The 25423-nt window shown below is 39.1% G+C and overlaps 1 protein-coding gene across 1 annotated transcript in view; it reads right to left on the minus strand.

Annotated features, from left to right (window-relative positions):
• Positions 1 to 25423, minus strand: part of CFAP74 (cilia and flagella associated protein 74) — a 62966-nt gene that overhangs the window by 18042 nt on the left and 19501 nt on the right. The window contains exons 4-23 of the mRNA XM_062013150.1: positions 16780 to 16927; positions 16060 to 16150; positions 15213 to 15359; positions 14342 to 14440; positions 13258 to 13362; positions 12266 to 12439; positions 11659 to 11769; positions 11087 to 11189; positions 10210 to 10367; positions 8923 to 9145; positions 8586 to 8759; positions 7439 to 7612; positions 6639 to 6757; positions 5938 to 6004; positions 5405 to 5494; positions 5085 to 5258; positions 4320 to 4494; positions 3170 to 3282; positions 2629 to 2751; positions 1623 to 1744 (exon numbers count right to left, since the gene is read on the minus strand). Of these exons, the coding sequence (XP_061869134.1) occupies positions 1623 to 1744; positions 2629 to 2751; positions 3170 to 3282; positions 4320 to 4494; positions 5085 to 5258; positions 5405 to 5494; positions 5938 to 6004; positions 6639 to 6757; positions 7439 to 7612; positions 8586 to 8759; positions 8923 to 9145; positions 10210 to 10367; positions 11087 to 11189; positions 11659 to 11769; positions 12266 to 12439; positions 13258 to 13362; positions 14342 to 14440; positions 15213 to 15359; positions 16060 to 16150; positions 16780 to 16900 (2663 nt within the window). The 5' untranslated portion in view covers positions 16901 to 16927. The remainder of the gene's footprint in view (positions 1 to 1622; positions 1745 to 2628; positions 2752 to 3169; positions 3283 to 4319; positions 4495 to 5084; positions 5259 to 5404; positions 5495 to 5937; positions 6005 to 6638; positions 6758 to 7438; positions 7613 to 8585; positions 8760 to 8922; positions 9146 to 10209; positions 10368 to 11086; positions 11190 to 11658; positions 11770 to 12265; positions 12440 to 13257; positions 13363 to 14341; positions 14441 to 15212; positions 15360 to 16059; positions 16151 to 16779; positions 16928 to 25423) is intronic.

Here is a 25423-nt window from a genome sequence, read left to right on the forward strand (position 1 = left end):
TGAGCATCAGTTCAAAGACAGTGCTGTAGCAACCTTTAGCTGATACACAGTTCACATGTAAAGCTGTTGTGACAAGCTTTTATCTTCGGTTGTAAGCTGACAGCAGTTTGGATGCTTCTTTGTTAGCCTGTTAATTCTCCTTGGCTGTGGATCCTTTCTCTGTGCACAGTTCCAGACCACAGACCTTAGCAAGACTACCTCTCCCTAGTTTTTCACTATGGCAGTTAAAACACAGCTATTTTCTAGTTCAACACAAGAAATTGTTCTCGACTGATAGTAATTTCAGTCAAGTCACTATTTTCAGCAGCTTAAAATCATTCTGTTTGAGAACTGGTTTGACATCCATCATGTAACTCTGAGGAATCCTCTTTCTGATGCAGGCTATTGAAGAATTTCAATAGCTATCAGAGGAAGAAACTTCTCAGGCATCACATCTGAATGATGAAATCTATCTGCTTTTGCAAGATACAAAGTTGAGAATGGCTATAACAACTTTTCCTAACCATAGATAATTGGGTGATAAACCAAAGACTTGATTTGCCAAGGTACAAGGGACAGAATACTATATATTAAGTGTTCTTAATTTAGTGAAACTTGGCAAAGGATCAGCAGAATTTCTCCCTCAGTTAAGAAGTTTTGCCCTAAGCAATTTGACAGCTTCTATCTTTGGGATCCCCTTGAAATCTTAAGTTTTCATTAGGAGAGTTACTCTGCTTCTGTACTTAAAAGTTTCATCTCTGAGTTATCTAGACCAAGTAAAACCACTTACATAACTTGTGCTTCTCAGATCTGTAAGCTGAATTTCCGAGATAACAGCTTTACTTATTTCCTTCCAACTGTGAAGAATCTCTGCAGACTGTAATTCTGGTAAGAGGTTTAGAATGGATGCCTTCTACAGAACTAGTCTCTCCCCCACCCTCTCTCAAACCCACCACAATTCAATTTAAATAGAATCTAAGAAATGTGAATTGTTAAAACAAGCTTTCAGACTGCATTAGGTACAGAGAAGTCAACAAGCACTTTGAGACAATTTAGAGAGTAAAAGTTCATGTAACCACTCTCTAATTGCATGAAACCTCTGGGAGCCAATGAGCAGAAATGTTATCTTTATATTACACTGCAAATAGAACTAGTCTTCAGACATTACTGACTTGGACTGCAGGAGCACCCAGCTGTTCTTTCCCCTGTAAATTGCTACTTGGTCACTGTCTGTGTACTTACAAGCTCTCTGTCACACTCTTACCTAAAAGTTCCTGGATGAAACAAACCCGACGTGCTTAGACACATTTATCTCCCTAATGTTGAGTGTACAACTTCCATGTGATGAAACTCTGTGTGGCTGCTAGTCCTGTGGGACTTTGCAGTTACACCACAGAACAGACACCACATAAGGCATCCCGTAGGAGTGGAAAGGCATGTATTAACCCAGATACTTCCTAGCTATGGCTGGAACTTCCACAGCACTGTGGAACTCAGGGGGCTGGTAATCAAACCAAACTGTTCTTCAGCTTCCTATGAGGACAAGATGAGTCTTGCACAATGGAACCTCAAGACATAGCCTAGTGAGTTAAGATCTCAATAATTATCTAGAGAAAGTGGCTAACAGTGAAAGGGTAGCTCACCTGCTTTGAATGACAATGCAATCCTGGTACAGATGGTCATACATACAGATCTTTAAGTCAATGTTGGGATTGGGCACCCAAACTGGCACATCAATAGAAACTCCAATGGCACTAAAGCACAGCTGTTAATACATAAATGAAGAATGTAGATTGAGCAAGAACACTGATATTGAAAAGAAATAAAGTGCATCTGGCTCAAGTGAATGTGCTCTAATGCAGAAACTCAAGAGATTGCAGCTTGTTTAGCCAGCAAAGAAGTACAATAATGGCAGCGCAGTGCTGCACTTCCCATAATGTCCTTAGGTCTGACCGCAGTGACAACTTAGCTCAGGCTGAAAGAGTTGGTGCCTATAGGAGCCTTTGTAATGCATCTGCAGCTCCTTTTGTAGCCTACTCCATCTGTAGTCCATGGGGAGAGCCAAGACTGCCCTACTGAGCTGCTTGGAAGTTCTTCTTTGTTTCTTTGGCAGCCTTTTGTGAACTGTTCCTAGGCAGAAATTGGCTTCCAATAAAGTGTAGAATCAAACTATGCTGAAGTGGTAACTAAAGTTGTCATCTCTTCCAGCTTTCACACATCAGTTTCATGCTAACCATTTCCAATTCTTTATATCAGAAAGAAAATAAGCCACGTGGGCTGGGAATAGAGAACATTTTTTTATTTGTATCCTGGACATTAGCTGTTTACCAGTATGATGTGTGGTAAAATGGGAATATAATGATTCTTTGTATAGAAACTGAAGAGAATCAACAGCTTTAACAACCAACCTGCCTCTGACAGAGGACCATGATTTACAAAGTCACCTCCCATCAAACCATGTAATACATAATCACATGGTACCTCATTGTTACTTCTTACAATGTTCACAAACAGATCTGTCTTCTGCCTCCTCCTCCTGTTTCTAATACAGGATTCTGAGCTCTTTTAATTCTTGGGAAAAGCAGAAATAGGAGGATTTTAACTTTTTTTCTACAGTGTTTTGAAGCAAGTCTTACACAAAACACTCACTGGTTTGCAGTCTGAGTTGTCAAACACGATCACAAACTCTGCCTGCACATCCCCAGGGACAGCTGGGACAAACAGAACTGGAAGTTTGACTGAGCTGAAGGGTCCAATTTCACCTTCAGTAACCTAAACAAGGAGTAACATATTGTTAGTGAAAATGACTGTACTACTGTAGTTGGCTATAAATTGTATGGAAACAAAGAAGCAGTATATACTCATACTGAACAAACACTCTACTACACCTTGTTTGTAACTAGACTGAATGCACTAAGCATCAGTAACAAAAATCAGTAACAGCAGCTCATGAGGAAGACATGTAAATGTATACAGAACTTTCTGCAAATAATAAGTCTTTATAGATTAAAAAAGGGCAAATGTGTCATGAGATTTCATTTTAAGAACTGTGATACAGTGAAGTCCAATGGACTTGAAATTGATCAGGTACTTAACATTTCCCACCAGACTCCAAGCAATTTACTTGACGTGGGCTTAAACTAGTGAAAATTTTCTCTATAAATCTTCTCTATGTCAGGATATTCATTACCTTTCCAAGCAGAATTTCTACTGGTGTTTTTTCAGAAGAAAGTTCCACTAAATTATATGCCTTGTCTGTGTCTAGGTCTGATCTGGAATTTAGTAAGTCTTGACCAACTTGTTCTGGGGGAAAAAAATCACAAACAAAACCCCACAAAATGCTGGATGTGATCATTTATTAACTAAACAAATATCAAACAGAGCAGAAGTACGTGGATTTTGCTCAGTATTGCAAATCCAACAATGCAGACCAATGATGGGGAAATATAAAGGTCTAGAAGGAAATGTCTGTTTGTCCATACAACTTTTCCTTATTCCAGAACCCTTATTGCTACCTTAGGCACCTGAGCAGAACAACAATGGGCTGTACAGCAGCAACCAACTGGCAACCACAGGCCTCACATTAACCAGGAAAAAGATCAAGGTGTCATAAGATATGCCAATGTGCCAAAAGATCCGCAAACATCATGAAAGATAATGTGTCCTGTGGAGACAGCTACTGTGGCTTTTGGAATCACTGCACTTCACAATACACGTCCTGGGCTTCAGAAAAAAAAACCATTCACAACCTTTCCATGGGACTTTAGTTTCCTATTTAGTATTTAGTCTCCTGCAATTGGAGTGATCAATATCCAGAAGAAACATTAAAGAATACAGATAATAAAGAAATTAAGAAAAGTCTTCTACAAGACTGGATTTTATGAAACACATAGTAAACATTAGGAATGAGATGGAAAATGTCTGCGGAGGTTCATCTTTCTGCCTCCTTGTTCCTGGAATTACAGACTATAAAAATAAACCTGTCATGTGGATTTCTATTCTGAGAAGTGAGTATTCAGTTGCTGAGACAAGAAGGATGAGAACAATTTTGCAGTTTCTAGTTAGTTTCTGTATTCTTCTGAGCCTGAATTGTTGATCACTAATAAGAAGTGAGATTCTCTCCTGCTTTTGATATAATGGTGTCAGTACATTATTTTTAGTCATTTTTTCTGAGGCAGCATCAAAGAAATACAACATTACTACTGGAATGCTGAACTACTTAATTTACTGAGTAACTGTGCAAACTGAGTTCCACAGTCTATAACAGGAAACTCTACAAAAGGATAATAATGCTTAGCCTGGGAAACTGCACTGCCAATTTTCTATATCAGTCACTTTACCTGTGGAACTACTGCTCAGGTTTGTCTCAGCTCTCTGCTGCTCCACCTGGGCTACACAGGAGGTCACTTCTTCACTATGGTCAGGACAAATTGGTTCTTTCCTTTCAACCACAGATGTTACAGGAGTATTACTCACTTTCTGTTCAGGGACAGAGTTGCTGAAGTGTTGAGTAACCTATTGTAAAGCACAGAAAAACCATTTTCTGCTGTCATTGTTAATCTAGCTTGTGCCAGCTCCAATTTTACCAAGCGGTTGCAAATCAGACTTGTGGGTTTTTAACAACTGTTCCACATTATAAAAGAAGAAATGTGTTGTACTGTCTAAAAACTCTGTGTTGTACTTGAATCCTACTTGCTTGCTGCCCAAAACAGGTAAATAATATAACGGGAGCAATACAATACAGCCCCAGTTATTTTACAATTAAGAGAAGTAACATTTCTCTAGTGAAAACACAGGCAGTTCTTTGTCAAAACTAAGTCTGCTAAAACTGGATGTCTGTTCATTATACATCTACAAAAGACAGAACACAGAAGGAAAACCATGGATACAGACGGTGTTATTTCACAAATTCTCTATTTGAACCACACTTTTAACAGAAGACAGTATGAGAGTTGAAAACTATGGCAAACAAGGTACTAAGGGTTGGACCAGATGATCTTCGGAAGTCCCTTCCAACCTGAGCTGCTCTAAGATTCTGTGTGATTCTATCACACTGTGCAAAAAAGGATGTCTCAAGAAACGTAGGGAAATGCTTTTGAGCCTACCATTCTTTCAGGAGAAGATTCTGCTGTTGCTCTGCATGTAGGGCTGTCCCCTGATGACGTCTGAACTCTGAATCTTGTTCCCAAAGCTCCACTGTTTGTCAGCTTGATGGTCCGTGAAATTGTCTCTCCCACCACATGGCTGCCAAAGTCAATGAGCTCTTTATCTAGTGCCAGCTGTGAGAAGAAAAACCATTTGCTGCTACTGTCCTAGATAGTAACATCAATTAAATGAGCATCCGCCTTTTCAAGAAGAATGCTCCCAGTATACCCCAAGGTTTGCATTTGCTCATCTTATTCTGATATTTGGTGAAATGACTTACAATGCATCTCTTGGCTGTACACCTCACAGGAACAGAAAAAGGGCCTGTCTGTGCCATAAACATGACTTCTCCTTCCAGAGTTTCATTTACCTAGAAAACAACAAAATCCCACCCACTGCAGCAATCTGCAAAGGTTTAGCCTCTGTCGTCTGATGGAAAACATTTTCACTCATTCTTTGAATAGTATATTAAAATATATCTCTACAGGTTGTACACTTCTGCTGTAAAGCAGCCTTTGGTAACTGCCTGGTTAGCTTCAGCTAAGGGATATTATAAACTCTTTTGTTTGGAGCAAGTTTCAAAACATACTCCAAGAACACTTAGTGACAGGTATTTTTTTAACACATGGCTTATTACTATTTAACAGAGCCTGAACATGGGCATGGTTGTCCCAGTACAGCAGCACTTGTTGGGGAAATGTAGTTTGCTTCCTTGTTAACAGTTAAGCAATTCAATTAATGACTTTTTAATCAGATCAGGGGATTATACTAATATTCTCTTCATTGTGTAACTTAGCACTCAGGTTCACTTACCACTGGCTTAAATGTTACCACTGTTTCACAGGACATTCCAGCAGATATTTTGCCAGGTGGGTCAAAACTATGGAGATAATTAACACAAAAGTCCAAGTGAAAGCCACGTAAGAAACACCCAGCTCCTGCTCTGCTAACAACCACAGAGTTCTTTATTTTCCCCCCACTGGATTAATTACTTAGAGAAGTCAGAATGAGTGACAGATTAATGAACAGCTACAGAGCTCAGCTGCAATTGTAAAACTACAAAGGCTGATTCTTTATTGAGGTTTTACTCAGAAAGTCTTAAAGTGCTTTTAAAAGGCAAGAATTATTGCCTTCATGCTGCAAAGGGACCGTAGCCAAATGGGTGAAGCTGAGGCTCAATAACATCATCAAGAACAGGGTGGCCCAAGAGCCTATTTGAACAACGAGGAAGCAGAGTTCTCCAATTGTCCATTTAGAGTGTTGCTCTGTAACATTTCCCAATCAAATAGGAAATCAAAGGGAGGGGAATAAAAACCCTGTAGCTACAAATGATCAGAGAATGGGCTGCTTGTTGCAAACTATCAAAATTATCTGATCCTCATCACACAAGAATGAAATATAATCATTCATATGTATGTAATTAAATCTCTTTAATTCAATACAGAATTTGGTTACATCTCTTATTGTGGTACAAAGGTACAACAAGCAAATAGTCCACAGTGAATTTTGCTTACTGGACACTGATGACATCCTTGAGCCACTCGCTGACTCCCACTAGTCTGCAGAAATTAACACGGGAGGATGCATTTATCAGAACTATCTTCTTTTTGTAGATTTGACCAACATCAAAGTCCTTGGAATACCAAACATATCAGGTGGTGTGAATTACAGCAAGTAGCACGTACACATGTAATGACAAAAACTGCTACTTTTACCAGAGTTGTGCTCCCAGTCACCGCTGGGACCCCAGGCCTGTATGCAATGTATTGTATAGAGCCATAAGGCACTGCCTTGCTCCAAAGAAACCCTTTTAACTCGGCACAGTGTTACACTTTCTCATGGTACACTTGTTAATTAGAATGGAGAGGTGAAGCTCAGTTTCAAACTGAAATCTTAACTGGATTGTAGGCATGACTTATTTAAGGACATTATTTTACAGCAATAGTGTATATACCAACAATATATAAGTAACAGTTATGCTGCCTTTTGAAAAACATGCAATACAGCCTTGCAAGATGTTCCATCATTTGCTCACCTTTCTGGCAGTATTTAAAGTCTCCTAAGTAAAGGAAGCATTTAATAATTTAGATCTAAGTAGTAAAACTAAATGGTTTGTTTAATCTGACCATAACTTATGTAAGAGATCGCTAGAGAAAAAGGCAAGTGCTGTTTCAGGTACGTCTAAAGAGCTACTAAAGACAGCAAGAAATTTCTTTTTCTTCTCAGTGCAACAATATTTGATCAAGACATCAGCACATACATTCAGTAGATACACACATTGTCTTCATAGATCCTATGCGGAACAGCCACTAACCTTGAAATGAATGCAGCTTGGTTTACGATAGAAAGTACATCTCTTACATTCATGACCAGGTACTACTTGCTTGTGAAAAATCCCAGTTTGGAATTGCTCCAGTTTTTTCTCAAGAGTTTCTTTTTTCACTACCCTTGTAGCTAGCTGCTTTTGATCCATTCCTTCTTCAGGTATCTAATAGGGAACATCAATAAAAACCACTATGATTGTAATTAAGTGTGACCACAGCATCAAAGTAGAAAAGTCTGGGAGTGGTACCTTTTACTATTTGGCCAGTCTTTGCTTGTTTCTCTCTAGCTCAAACTCAAATTCTCAAATGTCTGTTCTCCAGTTTATCATCATCACACACTATGATATAGTGTTTCTAATGGCAGTTATTAGCTTATCTGCACATAAAGTTTTGTCCCCTCAACTTAAACCAGTACCTGCTCAGTTATGGTCCCGTGCTCCTTCCATTCAACTACACAAATACATACTGACGTTATTTATTTTTGCTTGATTATCAAGTCTGCTCTTAAAGGTTTCTACACCTCAAAAAAGCACTGTATGCAAATATACCTTGGAATAACATTTAAGATCTTCACTACACAATTCCACTAGCTGTGTTATTTACTCCTGATTAGAATATAGAATACTATTACCTTGCTAGAAGATATGCTTGTCTATGACTAGTATGATACAAAAATTTGTTTCCACATCAAGCAATCTGTGTTGCCAACTCAACAGAAAGTCAGGTTTAGTTTCTTTTAAACTCAAACAAGTGAACATGATGTGATGTGTGTCTTCATAGATATTTGAACTAAAACTAAACTCTTAAAGAGAGAACAAACACTACAAGGACAGTGTCAAACAGCAATTCCTCCGATAATATTCTCACATCTGAATCTCTGCATCTACGTAATGAAGTCTGCATTTTAACTGCAAAAGAGATAGTTATTGTTTATAAGAAAGGTCACTAAAATATCACTTGCCAGTGTCATCACTTCAAATATCTACAGCTACTGGAGAGGCAAATGAAACTTTTCTGATCCATTCAGATACTTTTATGGGTGCTGTCAAATTTTTCTAAAGACTAAATTCACAACAACTCCACTACAAAATCTCCACCACTTTTTCTTTTTTTCTAATGAAATATCAGAACATTTACCTTGTGCAAGTCACGTTCCTGGCTCCAGCGTCCTGGGAACTCTACTAGGGTCTCCTCCCTCTCTTTCTCATCTTCGCTGCTTTCACAGGACACATCATGGGGTATTTTTTCCGAAACCTCTCGTGCAGAAGCGGTTCTCTCCCCAGCTGAGGAACAGCCTGATGGGGACCAGGGCTTTTTTGAGAGAACATAGTTTTGAAGATGTATTTAAGAGTTACTAGAAGACATTTACTTCAACATTTAACACTTTCTGAGAAGATGCTTACACACAAAAATGACAGGTTTACAAAGCTTTATAAAGTTCATAGAGACAGGTAATTCTTAGGCCTTTGTTTACCTGTGAAACTACTTCAGCTGAATCACAGCTGAAGCTTGTGCAGGTCTTCTCAATATATTGCCATGTTGTCATTCTCCACAGCAAAGAATCCTCAAGTTTAGCATCACCCTTAATTGCCTTGGTTTGGGACTGACGTTTCTTCTGCTTGTGAATAAACTCTTTCTCTTGCAAAATTCGAGATACAATCTCAATTTTTCTTGACTTTTGCTGTTCTCTAGAAGCTCTGTAATCCAATGTAAGAAATATTAATCCATTGTTGTTTGTTAACTATATTAACTAAGATCCAGTTTCTTTCGAGCCTTCAAGCTAAACAGCAAGTCTTTAAATTGGGTGCAGTGGTAATTTGTGTCAAGATACTAGGCAATTCAGAGGCTATTTATACATTTTTGTGGAGTAAATGTGTTTTAGAAGTTGAGGAGTTGACAAAGCACAGTCATTGCTCCTGAAAACAGAGTTTTAAAATACTTTTCCTAACCTAGTTAGCTATTTAAAGTGAACTGCCTGTCTGAAAATCAGTGGATTTAATAAAGGGAGGAGGAATGGTTAAAGGTAAAGACACAAGCACCGAACTTGTAAGATATGAATTCAAAGCTATGTGTGACTACAAATCCAATGGCACACTGGGTAGTGTGACAAAAGTGACAGTAGATAATTTAATCCCAGATTTAATCCCAGCACTGAAATACACAATTTTCTGCAACAAACATTACCCACACTAATGATGGCTTTTGAACTAGACTTTCACTTCTTGAGTTAATCCATATAAATACTTACTGATTCTAAATAGGAGCAAAGAAAGCATCAACTCTTATTTAAATACCTGTTACTGCCTACGAAGTACTTTAATATCTGAATTTAGCCTCACAGTGCCCCATTGCAGGAGATAAATGGCATTGTATCTATAATGCATTGTTGGAAAATCGTGGTACAAATAAACTAATCACGGTTACAAAGACAAGGGAATGTGTAGTGACTCCTGGTGCTATCTGCCTTAAGCCATCCTCTGTAAAAGCCTACAAAAAACTACTCAATTTCTACAGGAACAGGAAATGAAGCAGTTAATTCAGGCATTTAGTTTAGGTTCACTGAATTTCCCTCCTGGAGTAGCTTCTCTTCTTTGCACTACTCATAGAACATGGGCTCCTAACTTGGGTTCTCTGAATGAGTTTGTTTCCTTGAGATAGCATCACACATGTTACATTTTCAGAATCTGATTAAGAGCTCCAGTATATTCCTGTGTGAGCACCAGTATGCAGCTCAGAGTTTGATACAGATATGAATACTTACTCTTTCTCTTTTTCCTGTTCTAGGAGTCGTTTATGGAGCAAAATTTCCTTGGTAACATTGCCTCCTTCTGCTAGGATAGTTTCTCTCATTTTCATCTCCTGCTTCTTTGCCTTTAAGGCCTTTGCTTTGTTCCAAACCTGGAGAGTTTGGAGTTTTTCCTATGAAGCCATATAAATTGGTTAAATATTTGACTATAAACCAGAGAATCTACTGTTGGTCCTCTTATCTAAGTATAAATTTGTGGTAGATTTCTCTGAAGTAGAACTTACTGCTTTTAATATGCAAATGATGTGCTGAGATGCAGAAAGTTCTGACTAGGTCAGGGCTACCTCTTGACCCTTCTAGCCTGCCCTTGATATGCTACCCAACAAAACAATGTCAAAAGTTACAGTTCTAATCAAATCAGTATTAAGTTAAGATCATTCTCTCAGATTCTACAGAACATAATCAGAAGAGTAAAGTAGCATAGCTCAGACATTCTTAGTTTACATTATTTAAATTCTTAAGTAACTACTTGTTTCCCCATGTTTTCTTCATATGACATATTTCTGCATGGGGATCCAAATAACTGGAAATGCTACTGGCTGAGTTTTCAGAGCTCTTATTTGTAGTATGCATTCTTTTCAAGAGAGTTACCCTACCAGAACAACTAGATTGCTGACAAAAAACTCTGTAAGTAGAAGTGTCACAATCTGCCCATACAAATCTAACACCCTTACTCCTTGACTTAAATTCTCTTCAGTTTCAAGAGATCTGGTTGGTGATCTGAGAGCATCACACAACAATTCTACAACGAAAACTGAAATTACTTGCATTAAAACCCATCAGTCTAACAAGTTAATTTCTTCATTCCCCAACTAAGCCCCAGCAGCAGTACCCTATTGGAAGTTATGCTGTTTTTCAGGGAAAGCACAGCTTGTATCCTTCTCTCCATATGCTCCTGAGTTTTCACTTCTTCCTTTGCATTTTTTTCATGAATTCTGTAAGCAAAGTAAAATCTTTCAGGCTCATATCCTGGAAAGCTTTTAGTATTAGAATGTTTAACCTGACAAGTAGTAATTGTCAATGTCACCAAACATTCTTCCTGTAAGCCTCTGTGTTTACTATGATACTGGGTGTGGGTAAAGTGGAACAGTTGGAAGGCTCTTCTATATATGTTACCACTCAAGCTACATGTGCCAACAGGCTTTCAACTAGTTTGCTCAACAACTTTTTGTTTTTAAATGATGAATATGAGGAATGTGTCCCATGTTATGACATATGTCTAATCGCTAAAATGAAGAGCTCAGGTGTTGCTCATATAATCAATAGCTAAACAGTCACGTCATGAACTTTATACACAACAGAAGACACATCTAGCAGAGAAATGATTATTTTTCAAAGACTGAAGGATAAAGTACACCAGGGAATGCACACTGACAAAAAAGGAGTGAACAATAGCCCAATAACCTTGCTATGCTTTTTCTCAGGAAATACACTGCTTTTTCATGGTTCCTTTTGGCATCTTCAAGTATTCTTTTATGCCTTTCTTCATATTCTTTCTTGGCTTCTTCTTCTTTTCTACAAAACACAGGCACACCAACAGTTGCAGGAGGACTAAGGAAACCTGGATTCCAGCACAATGACATCTCTGGGTGGGGTTGGGGAGTTTATTAATAATGTGCTGAGATGAAGACTTGGGTGTCTGCCCACGCCTCCCTCCCTGAGCAGCCTCCTGCTTTCACAAAACCCACCCACAAATTGATAAATTGGTGTCCACTTTCTCTCCAAGAAACCTTGATCGTAAGTTCAGAAGGTCCCAGCAGCCAACATCAATGCAAACATGTGCAGTTAGTCTGATCTAATAAACTTAATTTCCTTACACAAATAGCACTCATTAGCTTTTGTCTTTGTCAAGTTTATTTTCCTGGAGCAATTCCATTTCCTCATTAAATATTCCTGAAGGAACACCCAGCTAAGAAACACAATACCAGTACTTGAATTAGTTAACCTTCTCAACACCTGAAGTAGTTTATTAGTTGAAAAAGGAAGCAGAGTCTGACTTAGAGGCACTTACTTTTCTCTAGACCGACGACTTTCTTTGGCTTGCAGTGCTGCTATTTTTTCCTTCCAAATCCGCACTTGTGCTCGTTCTTGGTATTGCATCTCTAGCTCCTCCTCAGCTTTTTTAAGTTGTTCATGGAGGATTTTGTATTTTCCCTGCTCAGTTTCTACGTGCCACATCTCAAGCCTTTAAAACAAAGTGTGAGCTGTTTTCACTGAAATGCTGCCATTCATTGACTTAAGGCTATTGAGTAGGTAAGGCTCTAGACTGATTTAATTTACATTTTTAAAGGATATGGTAAATCATACCCTGTTACTGACACGGATATTGTACCTTTCAGAGTAAGGCTCACATCTAACTGCCTATCTCATTTTAAAGACATCAAAAATATCAAACAAAAAAAGGGTAAAAAATAAAGCTCAAGGTTTTGTTTCTCAAATTTACATTTGCTCAGGAGAAAATACTTCTGCAAGAGACGGTTTTATTCTGTCTTATATCAGTAAATAATTTAGTATGTGAGAATAATCAATTACAAGCAGCAATATTAGCTCAGCATAAAAATATACAGTTTCACTACAACATCTCCATCATTCCTAATTTCAGTCTCTTTCTTTATGCCCTAAAAAACCTCCAGGAGGCATAAATTAGCAGTATTTATGCTCATTTTGAGATAGGTTTACTTTACTCTCATTTGCTTTCCATTTAAAATGAGACCTGTTAAATCCCACAATTTATGCACAGCTGCAAATAAAATAAAAACTTCATTTAGGTGTGCAAAACCAACTCATGGGCTGAGCCACAGCAATCACTTTCCTAAGTAATGAATGGTTCAGGTTAAAAGTTGCTATCAAGATCCTTTGCTTTGCAACCAACCTCACATGACTTCAAACACAGTATTTATAAGCAACATCTGTGGTAATTCACTTTTGAAACCATTAAACAGCATATGAAGAACATAATAAAGATTGGCTCCTATCACTCTGTTGTCTCATTTCCTCACTTACAAGTTTCCTTTTAGTGTCAAAGCAATTTTCAACTCAAAATCCTTCTCTCTCTCCAGCTCAGCACACAGTCTTCTGTGCATTGCCCGAAGGCGGGACAAGGCTGCTCTGTTAACATGAAAAAGGAACAATCCCGAGAAACTGAAATTAATAAAGGTTATAAAAACAGAACCCAAACACCCCTCAACAACATCAGCAACAGCAAAAAATAACTTTGAGGCTAAGATTTATGTATAAGAATTCTGCTAACTTATGTAGTGTCATATTTAGCCTTCAACGTGGCCACTCTGCATTCAGAGGCATTGCTTTCTTTAAACTATTACATATTGGTTGAGGGGTACCATCATAAGCATAGAAACCTCTACATTGCTTTGCTGTTCCGGGTGGTTTCTGTTACTAAGATTGTCTCTTCGAGATACTGATCAGAGAGTACTAGAACCTATTACAGGAGACTCATTAGCATTCAACTCATTGTTCTTCTTTAAGCAGCTATTGCATTTTGGCAGTTAACTTACCTTTATCATGCTATCATTCATCGATACACTAACTTGAAGATTAACACGGGTCATAAAATGCAGCTGCAAAGTTTGTTCACAATACACTGGTTCCTGATAAACAAACCACCCACTACTTTCTATTTAAGCCAAATGTGAAGAGTACAGTAAATTGCCTCCCACTTTATAGCAAAAGTGTTTCAGAACAGCTCCTGTATGCAGAACTACTTCTAAAAGGCACTCATGCATCTCGTAACATAAAACAATAGAAAGAAACAGCATATATAAAACCCTCCTTAATTTAATAGCTACCAGAAGAAAAACCATGACCTCTAAAAACTGCCACAACACACCGATGTTGGTTCATCATACTGAACAGAAGTGCCTGAGATCCTGACACAGTTGTGGTCTAGACTGATTTAATGACTTGATACATTTTAAAACATGTCTCCTTCCTGTCTTTCCTTAAAAACTCTATCAACTGTTCAACAATATGAAGAGATGGAAGCACAGAATTTAACTCATTAATCACACACAGATAAACACAAGTGGATGCCTGTAGCCTTTGGTATCCAGAAATACTCTCTACCTACACATTGCCAGCCGCCTCCTCTTTCTCTATTTCAATGTCTACATAATCCAGCTGCTTTGCTAGCATCTTGATCTGCAGTTGACAGGTACTCAGCTTGTCTCTGCAAGAAACATACAGATTATTTATATGATGTCAAGTTCTTTTTCTGATTAAATTCTTCCTTTTGGGGTAAAATTGACATCTGAGATTGATTCAACTCTCTTAACTCCCCAGTGCCATCCACTTTTCTCTTTCCAGGTCTTACTATGAGGTCCTTCAGAAGCTCTTGCTTATTACAATCATTTTCTCCAAAAAAAACAGAAAAATGTAACAGGGTTTATTCTCACTTCACCCATAGTTGATATTGTCAAAATGTCAAAAATGACAACAGCCTAACTGGCATCTTTTTACATTAGCCCTCCTTAGATATATTTGCTGCCAAAGAACATCTTTGTGACCTTAACACAGCAGAACATTCATGGCAGGTGCTTCTCCAAGTATCTGAGTAACTTCACTGATTCTCATGTACTGTTTCCATCACAGTTAAGAAAATGTTTCTGGTGAATTTTCTACTTGATGTTCCCAACTGACTGTCGAACCAGCAGGATTGTGCAGACATCATTAAAAGGAATAAGCATCTAATTCTCCCAGACCAAACACTTCCTCTTTAACATTCTTTATTACATTTCACTTTTCAGGTATCTAACTAATTTTTATCTTTGATCCATAATTCTTTACAAAGTTTTGGGGATATCTTGAATTCATTATTTTAAACAAGTCTTTGCCTCAGCTAATTTCATTTAAAAAAAAATCTATAAACTCTAATACAGATACAGTATCCCTGTACTTGACAGTGATTTATGTTGTTGGGTTACGTTTGCTCAAACACTAACCTGGCTTCTTGGACCACAAGCTCCTTTTCTTTGGCTATGTCATTGATCTCTTTGAGTTTCCTCTGTAAGGTTAATATGCAAATTCTATCTGTATACTTCACAGGCTGAATATTACTAACGTTGCCCACATGGTGTTCCAAGCTTTTCCTTTGAATTGAAATACATGATTAACAATGGAAACATAATGAGAAACTGAAAAGTTACATGAAGCTTGTGCATCATGCACTTAGCATTTGTAGGTTAATTGTTTTTGGTTTTAATCTAGCAAAACTGTTATAAATATGACCAGTATAAATAAGGAGAAAAGATAATATAATCAGTAAAACAAGTTTACATCGTCTACCATCGCACCAATTCTGTGCTAATTGACTTTATACACAGGGATATATAAACCTGTATATATTTAAAAACTTACAATCCTACACTGGTATTCTTCAGCAGACAAACTTCTCCTTTTCCAACAGCTCCTGATGTTCTGCAAGTACAGAGGGATAGGAATACAACACTACCTGTTATTACAGAGAGCTGGCTGTGTTTTAGAAGTGTAAATTGGTTACTGAAACACTCCTTTGACAAGAGACAGTCCATATTAATGTGGCACCATCATTGTGTTGTATGTACACACCTATGATGGCTTCAGATTAAAAAGTGGCCAGAGTCTATACCTGACTCAGTTCATTGTTTTAACAGAAGTAACCAATTTAACTTATTTTTTGTGGAAAAGTTTATATTGTCTATGACTAATTTGATCTAAAAATGCATAGCTGACTTAACCAAACCTTCTCTTGAGAAGGGAAATTAACACTATAAAGGAAATTACTCTTAGAACTGGTAACAAGCTATTTACATGCTGTGGTCACATTTGTCTCCAACTCCTTCAGAAGCATCCTTGTTTCCCATCTTGCTACCACCAGCCAGCTCTTCTTCAAGCTTGTATTCTAACAGATATGAAAACAACAGTTTAATAAATAGACTTTGAACTTTAAAATACAAAGCTCTAGCATACTTCCTGTCACATCAAAACGTGAAGAATCAGAGAAAACATTTTACAGCATTGCTGCAATGTATATAGAAAAAAACCCATATGGCAAAACACAGGGCTACTATTGTACAGCTGCAACCCAAACCCAGAAATATTCTCTGCCTTCCTTACAGAAGTGCCACCAACAATCCAATGTGTGTGGAAAAACCCCAAACAAAAAAATGGAACGAGACTCAGGTATTGACAAGATTTGGACACTGTTTGTTTATCTTACCCTACTCTGCTGTGAGGACTGAAAAGTTTTGAAGCATTTATGTGACCGAGAAAATGAGACTTTTACAATCAATAATTGAATCAAAATGCCTAACAGAGATAAAAAGTGGAGAATTTACTGCTGTAGAAATAATGGCTTATATTTGGATTAGTTCTGGCTTTAGAGTGTAAGGCTAGAGACCATCTACTGGAACTAGCGCAATCACTTGGACTATCATTCAACCCTAGAACTGTTCTGTTCTCATTTACTACCTTAGAAGGAACATTAATATTAGTTTTTTGTGAGTTACCAAAACAATTAATCATTTTCACCTTCCCAATGTTCTTCCACATTAGAGGACTGACCATCTTCATCTTTTTCTTCCTCTTCCAGAAATGGCAGAAGAGACTTTTGATCTTCTTTCTTACCATAACCAATCTCATTATCTTCCATACCGACAGTTCTTTCACAACAACCAGGCTAAGGGAGAGAAGAGTGCATGTTTTATAAATATAATCCCAAGAACTTGTAATAGTAGTGACCATATCTTGAGATGAATTAACAGCATTCAATAAGAATACATGTGAAATAACAGGATACAGTCACACACTTCTGTACTAGTCACACATTTTTAGTATCAACTTTAATAAATCTCTTTTAGAAAAGAAAGGACACTGCCACAGTTTGGTTTTCTAAAAAAATAACAATCAGTTCAATAATAAACCCAATCTTCTGAATGTGTTTTAGCCACTTAGGCAACCACTTCACCCAGAATGATTAGGGAAGAGCTCCAACAAACACTATTTGTGCTTGTGTCTTACTCAGTTCTCTTGTGTTAAGTAAACTGTTCTCAAATGTTGATACAATTTATTAGAAATCAGTAAATTCTGTATGTCATCTACAATGACTTATTACCACATGGTTGAGCATTTCATCAATATCTTACTCATATAGAGATTTGTGCATATGACTAATTTTAATGAAGGTGGTATTTCAGCTTTGAGTGCATTTATGTAAATCCCTTTGTAAAACTCAAAAACATTAGAAGGGAGTACTTCAGGAACTGAGAAAATATACCATGAAATCTGAAGTATAAATGAACCAAGACAGAATTCCTTCACTGGGCTGTGGTTGATTTAAGGATGTTTGAGCAAGGGGTTAGATCAGATGATCTGCAGAGGTCCTTTCCAACCTCAACCATTCTGTGATTCTGTGAACCTACAGTATACCTTTAGAATCATAGAATCATTTTGGTTGGAAAAGACATTAAAGACTATCAAGCCAAATCAATGTCCTCACACTGCCAAATCCATCACTAAACAACGTTCCTCAGCTTCTCAGCTATGAACATTTTAAATCTCCAGGGATGGGGACTCCATCACCTTCCTGGACAGCCTTTGCCAGTGTCTAATAACTGTCTCAGGGAACAAGTTCTTCCTCAGCTCCAACCTAAACCTCCCCTGGTGCACCTTGAGTCCATTTCCTCTTGTCCTGTCATTGGGCAGAAGAGACCAATCCCCACCTCGCTACAACCTCCTGTCAGGGAGTTGTAGAGAGTGATGATGTGTCCCTTCAAGCCTTCTTCTCTCCAGGCTGAACGCTCCCAGCACCCTCAGCCACTCCTCAGAAGACTTCTGCTCCAGACCCTTCACCTGCGGCAACACTTCCCTCACCGGAGCTCCTCTCTGCTACCAACCGCCCAAGGCTCAGCCCGCCCAGCGAGCCCAGGCTGGGGACGCCGTCACGGGGACCAAGACAACTCCGTCCCGGTGGGATGGGGTGTGCAGGGCCCGACCAGGCCGCGGCCCGGCCCGCAGCCTCACCGACACCTACTCCCGCAGCAGCGCGCGGCGCCCGTGGCACCCGCTGCCACGGCAACGGAGCAAACCACCGCCAACGCGCGGGAGGGGCGGCGCGGAGGGAGCGTCTGCTGTTGGGGCTCCGTGCAGCCGCGGAGGCAGGTCGCCGAGCGCCCCCGCGGCGCGGGGTGGTGCGCGCCGGGCTGTGCCCGCGGGCAGCGGCCGCCCGCGCCAGGCGGCGCGTGGGGAGCGCCGTCCCGGGCTCCGCTCCGGGGCTAAATTCGCGCTCTTACAAGTACGCACAATTACAAGATGTAGAGCGGATATTCATGGGTTTATTCAAGCCAATGAATTACAAAGATTTCAACCAGCTGAGCAGTTGATGGGGTTTTTTTCCCCCCTGCTTGACGACTATTTTTAGTAGTGTACGTTACAATATGAACTACTATGAGACACAGCATTTTTCCGGGTGTGATTGACAAGGGTTTTTATACATTTCTGTGAGCTTCTGACACGTTCTCTAAATCCAAAAGGATGACTTTAGAAATAGGGTGGCATTAACGGCGGGTAATTGCACAGGGGAGAGGACCCGTGGCATCTGTTTGGCCTGTCCTGGGCATCTCGTTGGGGTGGTTTTGAGGAGCTTAAATGTGAGTAATTTTCAGTGGACTTTCAGCTTAGTATTTGTTTTACATGCATTTGTACATTGTAAGCAAGCTGGTGGTATATGATTAAAACCCCCAAATCGTTTTAGTGAAGTCACATGACTTTCTGCAATGCAGAAGTCACACAGATTTGAGGTTGGAACACGCACATTATCAACTACTGAAGATTCTGGGTTTCAATCCAGAATGAAGCTGTCTTAAATGTCTTTTCAGAAATAAGCTTGTACTCTTCTGACAATAGGATTTCACCATCAGTTACTAATTAAAGGTTATTACAGCAAAAATCCTGTGTGCTGATCATGCTGCCCATTTATAATGTCCCATTCTGAATGCTTCAGCAGAAGCTGCAGGTTTCGAGGTTCCTTGTAACACTTTAATAGAAGTATGCACAAAATGAAAAAGTATGTAGATGATATTTCAGAAATTTACATAATAAAGCTAGATGTCTGTATTCATAAAATGCTGCTCAGTTGGAATACTCTGTTCTTCCAAGGACTCTCTGAACCTGCCTGTTTGCTACCGTGCATCCGGTGACCAGATTTGGGCAGTTAACTGGTAATTAACGAGGTTTCCTTTCTATTTATTCCATGTATTACCTTGACAAAGTTAAGGAACAGTGCAGTTCCATTCACAGAAATGCAGATTCTTGTCCCCTTGCTTTAGGCCTAAGTGACATGCAAGAGAAATTTGGCTATTCAAAGGGATTCAGTTACTAATACATCAGGATGTCATTCTTGCAGTGGAGCTCCGTACAGAAATACACACTCATCTGTACATAGAGATGGAAGGCATCCTCAGATTTATTTCTGAGAAAATGTTCCTCTCTTGTAAGCATTATTGCTCTAGTTTTTTATAGTTGCTATGAGAAGTAAGGTCTGGTTTTGATACCATGCATATAAGCACATGCTCCTATTCAAAGTATTTCTTTCCACTGGCACACACAGTATAGGGCATATATTACTGACAGTGACTCATTCATTGTCCTACATTTATGCTATAGGTCCTCATTCTTTAGAAATAGATGGACATTCTTAGCTCTATGGATGGTGGAATCTTGATTTTATGGTATCTATTCATATAACATAAAACAAATTACATACAGACATTTGCAGGATTAAAGCTACAAGATGTAGGCTAAAAATATATGGTGATTAACTGTATAGCTCTCTCTGCTGATCTAGAATAGCTATAACTGCTGTTAACTCTGAACCTGCCAGTTCTCACACTCTAGAGTCAGCATGTAAAAGATCTAAGCATGGTTTTTTCTCTCAAGAAACCCCTTAAGAATGCCTGGCAGTATTTTCTTTTTCTTGTGATATTTTTACTCAGGATATCTATTCAGTCCCAGTTTACAGCTGTTTGATTTTCATAATAACAACAACAAAGAACCGTAACTGTAGCTTTAGCAGTAAATGAATATGAGTTTACCCTCAAAGTTTCCTAAAAACCAGCACATAAGTAAAAAAAGAATAGCGGATTTGTAACTGCTGTAAACCATAATGGATTAGAACCACTGCTGGAGCCAGAGACAGAGCATTTGGAGACAGCTGGAAATGGAATTGTTCCGTAGGAAATAGACATAGCATTTACTCTGAACTGGAACACAGTTCAAAATGCTAAAACAACTTAATACAGAAATACCAGCTATTTTGTTATTGAAGTTTTACCATAGCCCCCTTCCAATCAGCACCAATCATTTCAGAGTGTACCCTACCAGTTACATCTAACTGCAGGATTTCCTGGCCACTGGTCATGATTCTGTGTCAGGTGAATCACTAGGGAAAGGCAATCCGGGTTTTTATCTCCCATATAGATGTGAAAACTCAGAAGATACCTAGAGTTCTGCTGAAGAAGCTAAATTATGGCTCCCCAGACAAGTTCTTATCCCCTAATCTACAATTTACATCTACCAACTTGAAGTCAGTGTATCTATTCCAGCTTTAAGCTCCGGGAGATGTACGAAAAGGCATTCGTTGGTGTTACTTTTCTAGATTTTGTAGGCACTGACCACCAGTGATAGATCTCTGAGAAAATGGGTAATGGAGCGTGCATGTATAAATTAAAATCCTGCTGTTTTCTTACTATAAAGTTAAATTTAGAGGCATTTTAGTGAGTGTCACCTCATGATCACTTTGAGACTTAGAACTGGACAGTTCAGTTTGCTGCATGGCTGCACACTGTGCTGCTACAGGCAGTTGGTGTTTCTTTTCTGAATGTTTCCAAGGTGACAGTAGCTCATATATGGAGCTTTCTAGGTTTTAGGCAGGAAGACATGCCAATAATGGAATCTTCATTTTTGCAGTGTGGTTCACATCAGATTACATAAAACAACTTCTCTGCCCCTATTCTATGATACAGATCAATGTTTGACTGTAAACAATGGCAAAACATTAATAAGCATCTTACCAATGTGTCATCCTTACACATAGAGTAAGAAGGAATGAGAGGGACATTAGTTGTCAGAGTACTCCACAGAGGAGGGGCCCTGGATGACAGCAGCTGGGAGTGCACCACTATGAGCAGCACACCTGGAGTAAGACAATGATCTCCAGTCCTGGAACTAGCCCTGGCTCAAGGGCAAAGTAGGGAATTTCATCCCAAATTTTTTGCACGGAGGAAAGGAAAAGAGGACAAAGTGTCTGGTTGCAGTGCGCCTCATGCTTATCAAAAATATCTATGCAGACTGCGGGAGGAACTGGGTGTTCTACAGAACATTCAGAAACAGATGAAATCTACATTTCTCAGCCAGTGCTTTAGGTGAAAGGAAAATTAATGTGGTTATAGTGATACGTATTAAATACAGACACATTTGTGTTGGGGCCATAGGACACTCATACAGTGCAAACACAGCACAACCTCTGAAATGATCTAAATATTCCTACCATGTGATTGTTACTGATATTCCTAAATCTCATTTATAAAAATAGGTGTATGTATGTAATTATACATCTAGAGACATTTGGCAATGTTGCCACAACAGTCTTTCATGAGCTGTTTATGTGCAATTGTGGGAGAGTGAAAACTAATTATCCGTGTGGTACATTTTTTGCCTCTAAAAATTATGTGACAGTATGACATCTTTACTTTGCTGGCACTAAAACCACCTGTCCTGTTTAGAAAATGATCTATGAAGAATATCAGGTAAAGCAATGCAGCTATAAAATAAATAACATCCTTTTCATGTGCTCTCAAGATCCTGAGGTAATAAAGGACTATGAAAACTTGGTATTTGTCCCAAATCACTGAGCATATTTCTTCCCAATCCCATCAAATGATGTCCTCCAATAAATTGTTTTACAGTAGCTGTTACAAAAGTATGGGTGACTGTATCAGGAGAAAATCACACCTGTTACAAGCTCCAGAAGAAAATTACTTGACAGATTTTGAAGGAAAATACTACTTCAAGGTTGTGGCCTTTACTCACTACTTAAGAAATACTTCAAAAATTACTAAGTGTTAATACAGTAACAATAACAACTAATGCTTTGAGAAATAATAATACTTAAGTGATATTTACTTCAAAGATTGTCCAGGTGTGGGCAGAGCCCATCAACTTTTGATAGACTGACACATGGTCAGATGATATGGAAATGCTGATTGAGGAATCATGTTGGTCATTACTACATTGCTTTGCCAGATCCACTATAGTTTTATGGGCACAACAGCAAAGATGAAAGTTTGTTCCAAGCTGTAACTCTGACCTGGCAACCTGATCATGTTGGAGCATGGTTTGATTCAATGCAGTCTCTGATGATCCATCTGAGCTCCATGTGCAAGGTCAGACCACAGGATGGGCGTTTCCACAAAGGCTAGTGCCCGCAGCTGTAAGGATGGAGGGGAGGCACTGATTTAACAGTGGCAAAAAGGCTTAAGAAACATTTAGTATCACAGGCCATCTTTTTAAGAGTAGTTGATGGTTCCAAGCTAGAGGAAAGCTTTAATTATTATCAAGAGTATTAGATGAGAAAGATTTGGGGAGCTTATTCATTTTGTTAATAGCAATTTTATTGTTTATTAGTCTCGCTCTTGAGCAATTTTAATCTGTCATTGACTGTAAAGAGTTTGGGATAATCTGCTAAAATTGCTGGAAATTAAGTATATAGTTGATCATTATTATTTTATCCCCTCTCTTCCCTTCGGATAGTAGGAATTGTTAATTTTGAATGGGGACGTACATACATATGTAACATCTTATTTTGCTTAAAGATGTGTTTCTATGCAGAATCAACTAAAACCAAAGCAGAATGGCCTCGCATTTGTCCTGCTTTTATATAATATAGATGATATAATTAAGGCCTATATACATAAAATGTAATTTGTTTATCTGAGAGAACTCACACATTTATTTTAGGATTTTGTGGGACTGGATCTTGGAACATCTCCTTTTCTGAAGTACAGACACAAAGTGGTAGCTAAATCAGTCCTGTGAAAATGAGATTTTGTTAAACCCAGGCACTAGTATGGTGGTGATGGAAAACTCCTCATATATATTTCTTTCATTCATGATGACATTGTTAATCCAAATCTATAGTGTAAAACTTTGATCATTCAAGATGATTTCAGTAACTGGATACATATCCCCATGCAACGCCCAAAGAAATGAATGAGACAGTTGATCTTTTCCCTGGATAATCAGAACCTGATAATATACCTCAATGACCTTTGGGGTTTTTTTCAGAAAAAATATTAAAATCCCAAAGCTAAACATACTTCCAACACAATTGCATTGAACATTTTGTGGGCATTGGCTGTAGAGCTGCTGAAAAAGGAGCATCGTGGTAGGACAAGAAAGAGAACTAACCTAAAGAATTTAGAGGAAATACATAGGTGATACTCTTCCTCTTCTTCCTTTCTGGAATATCCAAACCATGGACAACAAAGAAGTTTTTCATGGGATGAAAGTAAGTGCTGAAAGTGTAGCACTTTTAGAAATACACTACTTTCAGTACTGATTCTTTTAGAGAATTGGCATTGTGTCTTTACTTTTTTTAATGGTCAAATTTGTAGCAACATCCATCCCTTTAGAGCATCTGTTGCCATGACGTACTTACACCAGCACACGAACACACACACTTACATATACACATATTCTAAATGTGCAAATTGCCTCGGCTGATTCTTGCTGGTTTTACAGATGTATGCTGAAGATATAGAAAACTGTTCTTTTTTACTAGTAAATGACATGACAGCTGTCTAGTCAGAGAAATACAGTACCAAGGAATTCATTGGAATCCCATCCTTAAGAGTAGGAAAAATGTGAGAAATGTCAACTGAAAATATCCTGAAAGGTGTAAATCTGCTCTATTAGAGAGACAAAATAATTCTGGTTTGTATGTCATCCTGTAAATTCCACTAAAAATCTTCTGGTTTCCCTCCTCCAAAAGACCACTTTTCATGCAACAACAATCCAACCACTTGAGTTTAAATTTAGGTCTTTTCCTCCTTGGTGTGCATTAGCTGCAGGCATGGCCACTGAAATGTGCAGAGGAAGGAAAAGATCAGAAAAAAATGAATTCCCACATAACTCTTACATGTTTGTTACATATGTGTATGGATATATGTTCATGTAGGTATTGTGTACACCTGTACATCTCTTCTCCTGCTGAATCCCATAGGGCTGTTACTCCCCTCACCCACCACCCCTTAGTTGCCATTTGAATTATTGGTATTAATAATAGTACAGAATTAAGCATACCAAAAGATACATAGAACACTTTACCCCTGGTGCTTCCTTTCATTTGCTTAAGGTATATCTGCACATTCATTTTTGCTTTACGATGTAATTTCTTTAAAATGTCTCCTTCACAGTGTTTCCTTTGTGGGTTGGTTTTAAAATTGTCATTCTAGATTGAACAGCACCAAAAAAAAGCAGAGGAGGCGGAGGAGGAGAGAAGAAAAGAGCGAATATGGAGGAGAAAATCGAGTTTGACCTGCAAGTAAGATGAAACCAAACTCCCGGAAAGCAGCCACGTTCCTCAGAGCAAGCAGAGGTCCCCGAGTTTGCAGGGCACAAACGGTGGAAAGGTGCACGGCGTTATTGAGCGCTAACGATGTCAGCCCCCGAGCAACCGTGGGATGGAGTATCGCAAATACAGTTTCACAGCTCCGTGCTTGCTGAAGTAACCTGAAGCGTTTCACTTCAGAGAAGCCCCTTAGGAACCTGAGAGCGACGAGGCAGAAGTTTGTAAAACCTCGGGTCTGCCTCTTTCGGGTTTGTACCGCCAGTCTGGGACGGCATTTAAAAAGCCAGAAGGCAGTTTCCCCTCACCAGAGCCCCCCCCCATTTCTCATCCCTCGGAAGGCTGCTGGAAGCAGGGCTGCCGCTGCGGCCGCCCCGGAGCCGTGCAGCCGGGATTTGCACGGGGCGGGCCGGGGGGCGGGGGTGGCAGCAGCGTGCCCAGCACACAGCGGCACTCGGGTCCTGCGGCTCACATCCCCTTCTCTGTGCCGAGTAAACCTGCTCGCCATCGCACCCCGGCCTGCCCGCGCTCCATGGCTAAGTCGCCTTTGCC

This window comes from Colius striatus, chromosome 21 (assembly GCF_028858725.1).
Source record: "Colius striatus isolate bColStr4 chromosome 21, bColStr4.1.hap1, whole genome shotgun sequence".
Taxonomy (NCBI): domain Eukaryota; kingdom Metazoa; phylum Chordata; class Aves; order Coliiformes; family Coliidae; genus Colius; species Colius striatus.